At 46.1% G+C, this 12,319-nt stretch overlaps 1 protein-coding gene across 3 annotated transcripts in view; it reads right to left on the bottom strand.

Annotated features, from left to right (window-relative positions):
• WASF3 (WASP family member 3) overlaps nt 1-12,319 on the bottom strand; it is a 164,515-nt gene that overhangs the window by 70,121 nt on the left and 82,075 nt on the right. For all 3 annotated transcript variants that reach the window (XM_067562904.1, XM_067562906.1, XM_067562905.1), the window contains one exon: nt 1,595-1,737. In XM_067562904.1, coding sequence (XP_067419005.1) covers nt 1,595-1,727 — 133 coding nt within the window. In that variant the 5' untranslated portion in view covers nt 1,728-1,737. The remainder of the gene's footprint in view (nt 1-1,594; nt 1,738-12,319) is intronic.

The following is a 12,319-nucleotide window of genomic DNA, read 5'->3' as shown; positions in this document are numbered from 1 at the left end:
ATTCTTTGTGTATGGGACAACAGGCAGTGTTGTACTGCTTCCTGAAATGTTCAGAAGTAGCGTTGATAAAAATTTTGCATATATTAGGCTTTTTGCTTTCTTTTGAGAACAAGCATTTTGATGTTCTCCACTAGCCAACCCTTGCACCTAAGGATGCAGATATGATGCTTAACACTAATAAACCAATAGGTGTCAATCTCAGGAAATACATATTTGAACTCCTGCAGGGTTTGGGACTTGACACAGCCTTGGGGTTATCTTGAGGCTGAATGGCTCCTAACTATACTTATCTGAGCAATATAATTGTAATAGAACACTGGAGAAAAAGAACTCATGGATAAGAGAGGAAATTCTGTTAGCTCTCAGCAGTAGTAGCTCTCAGAGCTCTCACTCTTGTATAGATGTAGCTAATGACAAGTACTAGTACAAGAGCACTCCTGTACCCCTTCCAACAGAAAAGTTTTCGGTGCAGTTCCACAGCTTGATGATATAGGTGCCAAATCCTTTAAATGGAAATGCACAGAGGCCCTCATTATAGAGCTCCTGCTTTTACTGCAAAACGGAACAGGACACAACCTTAACTTCCGCATCACAACAGCTCTGCCATAAAAAATATAGAAATAGAATCAGGAGGACATTACCCATGATATTCATTCCCATTAAACAACATTTAGAACTGTAGTCAGATATTTAAACATGACATTTTTCTTGGACACAGTTTAGTACAGGGTGGATTAGTCAAAGCTCAATGCTCTCTAAACAAGCTCAACTTAATCAAACTTTCCTAATAAATTTAAGCTCAAAAGAATAATATCTAGAGTTATTTTATGGAACTGGATGCCTAGTGAAGTTATATGAGAGACTTTTTAATGAGGCGCTTTACCTGCATAAATTACTTAATAAAACCATTTGTTTCTGGCAGGAGAGTCTAAAGACAATCACATCTAATCTATAGCTAAGGTAAATACTGTAATTATCTGAATTTCTAAAATACACAAAATTGAAGATCTTTAAACAAATCCTAGACTTTCTTTCTAATAGTCTTTAAAGTTATTGTGATTTTCCTCAGTTATTGTTTGTCATTCTGTTTACAATTGGAAAATGGGATCTAATCTCTTCCTGATGTGTGTGCTTAATTCCCATTAGTATTAATGGGTCTTGTGCACATAAAAACAGATTCCTAAGAAAAAAATAACTCCCTTGAAAGACAAACTGAATCATCTTCCTATGGCCATATAATGATAAGAAGCAGAGTGGAGTCTACTGGACATAAAGAGGGACTGGAAGCCAGGAACTCATGATGCATGTTCTAATCTTGGCCTTTACATTGATTTATGTGGCCTGGGGCAAATTCACTTAGTGTCTCTGTGCCACAATTTCCACATTTAACACTCTACTCTACACTACCTCAGAGAGGTTTTGCTTGCACAGACTGCTGAAGATGTAAAGCAGTATATAAAAGCTAAAGTATTATTATTATACACTTTGCATATGGCAAAGTCTTACATTGTATTTTGTCCATTTAAAACAAGCCAATTTTTGTGCTACTCAATTTTTCATTAACAAACAGAAGTACGAAGCTACAGAGACTTACTTAGACTGCTTAGTTGCCGTATAATAGCAGCGAGGGTACTGTTGGTTACACATTCCAATTCACTAGTAATTCCTTCAGGGAGAGCTCCGCGGCAGAGATGCCTAGGTTCAATGTTTCTCTTCACTAAAGGCATGGTTCACAATCTGCAATTTACAGAAAAAGAGAGTGTTAAAGTTCAAGTAAAATACGAGGTTACAATGTACACTGGACATCTCCCTAATACACATTTAATAAATGTTTCCTTTATTGCTTATTTTAAACCAGCAGCTCTCAACCTTTCCAGATTACTGGATGACTACTTTCCAGACAACGGGTGGATCACTTGATGACTACCTGTTCTATTCATTCCCTCTGAAGCACCTGGCATTCACCACTATTGGAACAGATTACTGGGCTCGATGCACCATTGGTCTGACCCAGTATGGCCATTTTTATGTAATGTATCCCTTTCAGAAGTCTGATTTGTCTTGCGTACCCCCCAAGTTTCACCTCACTTTAAAACTACTTGCTTACAAAATCAGACAAAAATACAAGTGTGTCACAGCACACTATTACTGAAAAATTGCTTACTTTCTCATTACCATGTAATTCAAAATAAATCAATTGGAATATAAATATTGTACTTACATTTCAGTGTATAGTATATAGAGCAGTATAAACAAGTCATTGTTTATTAAATTTTAGTTTGTATTGACTTCTCTAATTTTTTTTATGTAGCCGGTTATAAAACTAGGCAAATATCTAAATGAGTTGATGTACCTGCTAGAAGACCTCTGCGTATCCCCAGGGGTAAGGGTACCTCTGGTTGAGAACCACTGTTTTAGACCACCCTCAAGTGTTCTAGGCACTGCTCAGAAAACACAAAGATGACAAGCCCCTGCCCTGAAGAGTTTATAGTCTAACTGGATTTAACAGACAAATGAAGATCTAACATCCAACAGGAATCTGCTGCAGGAGAGGACACAGGTTACAGAAATAAGGCTGCACAATTAAGGTCTTACTGGTTGTACAGCGGTTGGTTGTGCAGATGTTACGGGGTTAGGATTTTTTTTTAACTGTAAATATACTTGTTTTTCTGGATGATGTTAGAGAAATATGTTTTTAGGAATGATCGGAATGAGATAATGGGTGCAGACTTGACAAACAGATTTTGTAAGACCATTTCAAGTATAAAAGGCAATATGGAATTTGCAGAGACATTTATTGGAGAAAAACAAAAGGGATATCAAGGCTGGTGTCCCTGAAGTTGGGGATGGCAATAGAGCAAATATGTGGCAAAACAGAGCAGACTGAAGGGACTATGAAAGGAGACAAGGGCATGATGGCTGCATAACACAGGTCTGTAGAAAAGTGAAGACAAAGTCTGAATTTGATGCAAAGTTCAGTGGGGATAGAATGAAGTGACTCAAAGGTGGAAGGAGAGGTAACAAGTTTTTTTTTTGTTTGTTTTAATATTAGTTAATAAAAATCTTTTTAAATTCAGCCAAAGCAACTGAGAAGCAAGAAAGAGGATTTTGAGATAGGCATTTTGGAACGAACCAAGGGAAAGAGGCAAAGTTAGTATAAAAAAAAGATGAGAGAGAGGAGAAAGTCGCAGTAGGCAAGGGAGGGGATAAGCACATGAACCAATGATTTTACTTCAGTGGTGGAAAGCTCATGTATTTTTTTTTAAATGTATAATGACAAGAGCCATGCACCAATCAAGAATAAATGTTTAGATTTGTAGGATCACAGATGTATTCCTGGAGGGCAGATTTTTGTAGAGAAATCTGTTTTCTATTTTAGGAAAACTGTTAGTGGCATGAGTTTATTTGAAGGCAAATATTGAAGTCTTCCATTTTGCTGCATTGGAACAGTAATAAAATAGAAACCTTTCATCTTTAATTAAAATCATATTGATAAAATAGAAATAAAGCCTTTCTGCTTTTGAGACAAAACTATACAATACTTTTAGCAACCACTGTTTTTTAAATAAAACTTTAGAATTCATACGTGGAAAACTGGGAAGAAAAAATATTTTAGAGACGTCCACTGGGTATTTACAAAAAAAGTTTCCCTTTTAACTGAATATTAAACATACAAATTATATAATTTCAAGGGGTTTTCAAAATAGGATCTTAACAAAATTATTTAAAAACCACATAGACTTGAATTTTAACATCTTATTTTAAAAAGCTCTCTCTCTCTGGAGGACTATTTCATATCTTAAAGCCAGTTCGGTCTGGTGATATTTTGTTTTAAATATGGTGTTTCAGAACTGATATAGCAAACTCATTTTTTATTTAATATAAGACCAATATGAACATTTTTTATTTCTGTTTGATGTTTATGTACTCCTCCAGGACTGGATTATTAGTTTTAAAAGCGCTATTTAATATCTAAGTTTATTCAGTTTTATGAAGCTGGTCTAACAAAAGGCTTCTGGAAGTTTAGAACTGCTAAAGCAAATCGTACACTTTATACAGAATATAGCATACTATTGATGGAAAACATGAAACTGCTTATAAGGAATTATTTAATTATGTAAGAAAGGAATAAAACTGAAGTTAGTGGGACGTAAATTAATAGGTGTGGCCATCATTAGTATAAGTGCAGATCCCAAATCTTAAAATTACTTCAATACACAAGATATATCATATAGTTACCTATAACCTGTTCATAGGCAACACTATCATGCTAGTAAATTGCTTGTTTTATTTCTGTATGCAATAAGCTCTCATACAATGGAGATACATTTCTTAAACAGAGGGTGACCACACCACAGAACATAGAAAAAGGTACTGCTGTGAATGTAGAATTTCCTCAAAAAATTATATTTCATCTATTTGATTCAATCAAATATGAAACCTACAAAATGGAGGCACACAGACCAGGTATTTTTTTAATTACAGGGTTTTATTAAAAAGATCAATTCATAAATAACCATAAATTCTAATACCATATTTCATTCAGCTCTGATTAAAAATTAAGCCCTCTTTTAAGGAACAATGTTCTGCTTGATCTGGTATCCATTCATTAACATAGGGATCTTTTCAAGTAAGTCTCTTGCTTTACTAATTATCGTAGAGCTATCCAGTGCTACAAACTTTTGTATACAGCTAATAAAAATACAACTCTTCTTCAGTCCATTTTATTCACTACCATAAATGTACTAACAAACGTAACATGTAATCCTTTGTGAACATATAACCCTTCTATCATTTTCTTGTCAATACTCTGCATCTCACACACACTTTCCAAGGCAAGTAAATAAGTGAGAAAAATCTTTTGAGTTCATAGAAGCAAACTGGCTAAAGTCTCCTTCAATAGCTATTAACAGCATGTAGGAGTAGGTAGGGCCCCCACGTGAGGGGGAGAGGAAGGGCACACTATACCAGAGCCCTTGGGTACGTGTGTGGGAGAGGGCCCGTGTTACAAGTTTGTAGTGGGCCTGAAAAAATTATACTTGGGCCCTGGGAGCAGGAGATGAAAGGTCTCTACAATACTAGGGCACAATTCAGACTGAGGACAATAATTGCAGGGGGGTTAATTTTTTTTAAAAAGACGAACAAAAACATACAGAAAATATACAGAAACTTCTCATAATATATTAGCCATTTGCTACCTAACCTTAGTTATACTTTAAACATGTAATTATATATGAGTGGTTAAAATATAAATCAATTATTTGTATTACACAATTTACAAGCAGACAAAATGTGTTTATAAAAATCCAACCAATTAAACAAAAATGATTAAAGTATGAAATAACAGAAGGAAAATTTAGAGGAGGAGAATAAAGAATGGAAGGAAAGGAAGTGGATAAGAGAAGAGAGGGGGTGTCAGGAGAGACCCTACATTAAATAGGATCATTCAGATAATTGTAAGCTTGGCTGCTGCCATGGAAAGAATTGTATAAGGTAACAAATACCCAATGTGCACATGGTTTTTACAAAATAGAAAGCAAAAGTGTTTCATGCGATCTTCTGACTAATTACATTCTGTAGAAAATGCTACATCCTTTTATAAATATGCTTTTAGTATGACACACAGAACCATCCTCACAATAGAACAACCTGATGAAAGTCAAGGGAGAAAAGATATCACTTTCTATCTATAGCTCTAGCCTATTGTATGACCAGATGCTGCAAGACTTATATGAAAACTAAAGCTTGCTGGTATTTTTACTGTTTTATTGAATTAGTTCATGCAACCAGACTAATATACTGGTGGTTATTCCACAGTGACTATTGTGTTAAGATACATTACAGGAGATGAGATACTTCATTTTCAAGAGAATTGAAAACATATAGAGGAACTTTTTAAAAAGAACTTCTTAAGCAGTTATTATAAAGAGACCTGTGTTATTGCAGGAGGTCAGAGAAGATTACCATAAACAGTCCTTTCTGGCCTTGAAAAACTATAAACTTCAATGTACTCTCTTCATTTTTCCTCCACATTGCCCTTTCTGCTGTTGAAAGTTATTCTCTATGGGACCCAGTCTGCCAGTACAAGCCAAGTTGTGCTGAATGAAGCATACTGCACTTCAGCATAGCACAAAGCAAAACAGGGTTATTTACCAGTAACTGTTGTTCTTCGAGATGTGTTGCTCATATCCATTTCAATTAGGTGTGTGCGCGCCCCGTGCACAGATTCCCGGAACCTTTTTCCTTAGCACACCCGCAGGGCCAGGTATGGCGCCCCCTGGAGTGCCGCGCTCATGTCGCGGTATATAGGGCACTGCCGGCCCCGCGGGTCCCCAGTCCCTTCTTTCTGCCGACTCCGGCAGCGGGGACGGAGGGTGGGTTTGGAATGGATATGAGCAACACATCTCGAAGAACAACAGTTACTGGTAAGTAACCCTGTTTTCTATCTTCGAGTGATTGCTCATATGCATTCCAATTAGGTGACTAAGTAGCAATACTCTCGGCAGCGGGTAGGAGTCACTGGCGAGCAGCTCTATTCAGCACGGCTCTGCCCACTGCTGCATCTTCCCTCGCCTGTTCGACAATGGCGTAATGGGTCGTAAAGGTATGTACCGACGACCAGGTCGCTGCTCTGCAGATGTCTTGCAGAGGTACACTCTCTAGGAAGGCCGCGGAGGTTGCTTGAGCTCTGGTCGAATGCGCCTTCACCGGGCCGGGCAGGGGCATCTCTGCCCTCTCGTAGCATGTCTTAATACAGGCTACAATCCATGATGAGATTCTCTGGGTGGATACGGGAGAGCCTTTCATACGGTCTGCTACCGCTACAAATAATTGTGTGGATTTCCGGAAGGGCCTGGTTCTCTCCAAGTAGTGTGCCAGGGCCCGTCTGACATCCAGAGAGTGCCACCTGCACTCATTCGCTGACCCATGCGGTTTAGGGAAAAACACAGGGAGGAAGATGTCCTGATTATAGTGGAATTGGGACACTACCTTAGGCAGGAATGCCGGGTGGGGTCTTAGTCTGACCTTATCTTTAAAAAAGACAGTGTACGGGGGCTCTGACGTCAATGCCCTTATTTCGGAGACCCTTCTGGCCGAAGTGATGGCCACCAGGAAGGATACCTTCCAAGAAAGGACCAATAGGGAGCATGTGGCCATGGGCTCGAAGGGGGGTCCTGTTAACATGGAAAGGACCAGGTTTAAATCCCAGGGAGGGATGAGGTCTCGAACCTGTGGAAATACCCTTTCAATCCCTTTAAGGAATCTGACGGACATGGGGTGGGAAAAAAGGGAACGCCCTTCCAACGGCCGATGGAAGGCCGATATGGCCGCCAGGTGAACCTTGAGGGAGGCCAGGGCTAGGCCCTGAGTTTTAAGGTGTAGAAGGTATTCCAAGACCACCTGTATGGGCGAACTATCTGGGAAGAAACCCTTGTCTTCTGCCCAACCAATAAAGCGCCTCCACTTAGCCCGGTATGTAAGCTGCATGGAGGGTTTCCTGCTACCCAGCAAAATGTGTTGGACCTGCAGGGAGCAGGCTCTTTCTCCCTCCGTCAGCCAGAGAGCCTCCAGGCCGTCAGGTGGAGGGGGTCCAGGTCCGGGTGCAACAAGCGCCCCTGGTCCTGGGAAAGCAGGTCGTATCGCCTGGGGAGCGTGATCGGAGTAGCGATGGAGAGGTCGATCAGGGTACTGTACCAGTACTGCCTCGGCCACGCTGGGGCAATCAGTATGATGTTCGCTCTGTCCCTCTTGATTTTGAGTAGGACTTGAGGGAGGAGCGGAATGGGGGGAAATGCATACATCAGAACCCCACACATTGTATTAGGAAAGCATCTGATAAGGAACCCGGCTCGCGACCTCGGAGTGAGCAGAACCTCGGGCATTTTCTGTTCGCAGATGACGCAAACAGGTCCAGTTGGGGAGTGCCCCACTCTCGGAAGATTGAATCCACTACCTCCTGATGCAATGACCATTCGCGTCGGGGTGAGAATGATCTGCTGAGGCGATCTGCCTCGTCGTTCCTGCTCCCCGGGAGGTGAGAGGCGACTAGATGAAAATCGTGTCTCACTGCAAAGTCCCATAGGCGCGTAGCCTCTTGGCACAAGGCCGAAGAACACGCTCCCCCCTGCCTGTTCATGTAGAACATGGCTGCGGTGTTGTCTGTGAGGATCTGCACCACCTTGCCCTTGAGGAATCTGAGGAAGGTCTTGCAGGCCAGCCGGACCGCTCTGAGCTCTCAAACATTGATATGCAGAGCTCTCTCCGCTGGAGCCCACAACCCCTGGGTACCTAGGTCTCTGCTGATGTGGGCTCCCCATCCCACATCCGAGGTGTCCGTGATAAGAACCACTGACGGAGTCAGGTCTGTGAACGGGACTCCCTTGAGCACCTCCCTCGGAGACCTCCACCAATCGAGGGAGGACAGCACCTGTGGGGGAACCGTGACCACCTTGGTCAGTAAATGTCTAGAAGGGGTATAGACCGAAGCCAACCAAGCCTGCATAGGTCTTAACTTGAGACGAGCCAGCTTAACCACGTACGTGGAAGCTGCCATATGCCCCAACAGCTGAAGGCAATGCCTGGCTGTCGTCGTGGGAGACCTACAAAGGTCTGCAATAATAGAACCCATCGCCTGGAATCGGGGCTGTGGAAGGAAGGCTCTCGCGCATCGAGCGTCTAAGGTGGCTCCTATGAAATCTATGCGCTGCACCGGGGTAAGAGTGCATTTCTGCTCATTAATGAGTAACCCCAGTTTGGTGCATGTGGCACAAGTCAGCTCAAGGCTGTTCTGGACATGGGCTCTGGACCTGCCCTTGATGAGCCAGTCGTCCAGATAGGGGAAAATTTGTACCCCCTTGCGGCGGAGGTGGGCAGCCACCACCGCCATGCATTTGGTAAAAACCCTAGGAGCCGAAGACAGGCCGAATGGGAGAGCCGTAAATTGATAATGATCTCCCCCGATACTGAATCTCAGGAACTTCCTGTGTCCTGGATGGATGGATATATGAAAGTACGCGTCCTTTAAATCCAGGGCCGCGTACCAATCCCCGGAATCTAAGGCGGGAATTATAGAAGCCAAGGAGATCATACGAAATTTAATTCGTCTAATAAACCTATTCAGGCGACGGAGGTCCAGTATAGGTCTCAGGCCTCCTTTAGCCTTGGGGATTAGGAAATACCTGGAGTAAAAACCCTTTCCCCTTTCTCCTTGCGGCACCTCCTCAATAGCGCCTAAACGCAAGAGGGAGTGAACCTCTTGCACGAGCAGGTGCTCATGATCTGGGACCCTTAAGGGAGACGGGGCCGGAGGAGAATTAGGGGGAAAGGCCGTGAGTTGAAGGGCATACCCGTTGAGGACCACCCCCAGAACCCAGCGGTCAGTAGTAATTGACTCCCAGGCATGATAGCATGGCCGAAGCCGATTCTCAAAGGGCCGGTCCCCTTCCAGGGTAGAAGGAAGAGTGCCAACCTCAAAACCGCTGTCAAAAGCGTTTATTACTGTTTCCGGATCCAGGTTTGCCATCCTGCTGCACCCGCGCCGAAGAGCCCCGCCGGTCCTGGCGATTGGGCCCTCTAAAGCGTTCCCGACCCCTCCTTGGCTGGGTGGCCCTAGGAGGTGGCCTGGGTGGGGGGGGAGGGCAGCGCTGAAGTTGACTACGGGACTGCCTTCCTGTTGCCTGAGGGGTGTAAAGTCCCAGTGATCTAAGGGTGGCCCTGGAATCTCTCAGAAAAGAGGCCTGACCCTTCAAATGGCAGGTCTTGAATTGCTTGTTGGACCTCGTTAGAGAGTCCAGAAGCCTGCAACCAAGAGCAGCGGCGCATAACGATGGCCGAAGCCATCGCCCTGCCTGCAGTGTCTGCGGCATCACTAGCCGACTGTAAGGCCACTCGGGCCACAACCTCTCCCTCCTGAGCCACAGTGGTGAGGTCTGCTGCTTGGTCCGGGGGAAGCGCCGCGACTAAGCGGTGCAGGGAGGCCCATAAGTTCTGGTTGTATTTTCCCAGAAGCGCCTGGTGGTTAGCTACCCTTAATTGTAAGGCGGCGGTAGAGTAAACCCTGCGGCCAAAGAGGTCTAATTTTTTCCCCTCCTTGTCCTTGGGAGTACTTCCCTGACCCCCTTGGCGGTCCCTTTGGTTGGCCGCGTCGACTACTAGAGTTCCTGGGGCAGGATGATTATAGAGGAACTCAAAGTGTTCCTTGGGAACATAGTATTTTCTCTCCGTTCCCTTAGATGTAGGGGGAACGGAGGAAGGTGTCTGCCAGACTGCTCTAACTATTTTCATGACTCTGTCATGAATTGGCAGGGCCACTCTAGAAGGCCCCGATGACCCTGAAGGCCCAAAGAGGGGGTCGTCCTCCTCGGACATTTCCTTAAGGGTTAGGCCTAAATTATTGGCTACCCTCTTAAGGAGGTCTTGATGTGCCCGAAAATCAAAAAGGGGTGACTTGTGATCTCTTGAGGTCCCTTCATCAGGGGACGACGAAGAGGATAAGGGAGTAGGCCCTGTAGAGGGGCCCTCCTCAGGGTCAGACTCCGCTTCTGAGGGTACATGCGGAGCTGGTTGAATTGGGGGGTGGAGGAGGCTGAGCCACCCCCAAATGGAGCGACTCCACCCCTTGGGTTGGGTGGGAGCCCCATGAACCCCAGTATGGCCCTTGGGCCCAGCCCGGAATAGGATATTGAAAGACCTCTCCATGCCTATCACGGTGGCCTGAGCCCGCTGAGCGCCTCTTACGGGCCTTAGGCGGGGAGCGGCATCGTGAGGAAGACGAGGTCGAAACATGTCTACGCCTGTGGCGGCGTCTAGAAGACGACCAGCTAGAGGAGCTGGATCTTCTACGTCTATGGCACGACCTCTTGTAACGCCGCTTGCCACCTCTGGAGCGCGAACGGCGATGTCTGTGGCTAGGTGCTGGGGACTCTGAACGGGAACGTGGCTTCCCCGCCGTCTCCACGCCGGTCAGTACCGTGCCCGGATCAAGCGTAGGGTACGAAGGTATCATCGGCACCGAGGGACACGGTGCCGGTATCATCGGTGCTGAGGGACGCGGTGCCGGTGCCGTCAGGGTCGGTGCCGGTCCCACCGGTGCCGAGTGCATCGGTACTACGGTCATCGGTTGAAATGATGGTACCGAGGTCGTTAGCACCGAGTGTGATGGCGCAGTGGACATCGGTGCCGTGAGGCATAGCGGTACCGGGTATGGCGGTGCCAGAGCGCTTACGGGCACCAGAGGCGTCGGTGCTCGTCCCGTCAGGGAGGCAGCAGGTGCCGTTGGCGCCGAAGTTGACAACTCCGTGTCCGGTGCCGTAGCAAGCGTGCTCGGCCCAACCTTGTGGCCCGGTGCTGTCGGCCTATGATGGTGACCGGTGCTGCCAGCAGGTGAGCCAGTGCGGTGTCAGGATGTTTCCCGCACCGGGGTGCTCGAGCCCGAGCTGCGATCGGTGCCAGAACCAGCGCTGGAGCTTCTGCGTCGGTTCTTGGGGCCTCTTAACTGCCCCCGGTGCCGCGGTGCCGAGGCGCTCGACGACTGAGAGTCGGAGCTCGGAGGGGAGCGACTCTCCACCCTCCTTGACCGTCTGGGTGAGGATCGGGAGCGATGCTTCCTCCACCCACCGGGGCCACCCAGCACGGGTTTGCCCCGAGATGCAAGTCCCTTATCCCTCGGCCGAGGGGGGGATGGAGGCGTAGGCAAGGCCATGAGGGCCCTTGACGCGGCGAACGCCTCCGGCGTCAATGGCCCTTGTGGAGGCGCTCCCCCACTCGCATGAGTCGGGGGAGGCTCCCTACGAGGAGACACTGGTGCCGGAGGGGCCTCCACGGCACGTGGCTGGGGTGTCTCCTGTGCAGCTCCCTGCTTAGGTGGTCGCAGGGAGGATTCCGTCGAAGAGATCTCCGACCGCTTCGTCGTCTTCTTACTCGGTACCAAGGGTTTCGGTGCCGGTGCCGGAGGAGCGCTCTGCACCGAAGAGACGCTCGGTGCCAGGGATCTCGACGGCTCGGAGGCCGGGCGCAGCACGGACTCCATAAGTAAAGCCTTTAGTCTCGCGTCCCGTTTTTTTTGGGTACGAGGCTTAAACGACTTACAGATTCTGCATTTGTCTTTGCGGTGCTGCTCCCCGAGGCAACGGAGGCAGTGATCGTGAGGGTCACTCACAGGAAATTGTTTAGAGCACAGAGTGCAGCTCTTGAAGCCTGTGGAGCTAACACACTCACTCCTTTTGAATAACAAAAGAAAAGCTAAATTAACAATAATGGTTGACCAAGAAGATAAGCTAAGGACTGCTGCTTGCAATAGCAAGGGCAGAAGTTCCAGCAA

Source organism: Emydura macquarii, unplaced genomic scaffold, assembly GCF_026122565.2.
Source record: "Emydura macquarii macquarii isolate MOO-44397 ecotype Brisbane River unplaced genomic scaffold, CSIRO-AGI_Emac_v2 contig_2473, whole genome shotgun sequence".
Lineage (NCBI taxonomy): Eukaryota > Metazoa > Chordata > Testudines > Chelidae > Emydura > Emydura macquarii.
The sequence above is the reverse complement of the archived record's forward strand: the minus strand, read 5'-3'. Positions and strand labels throughout refer to the sequence as shown.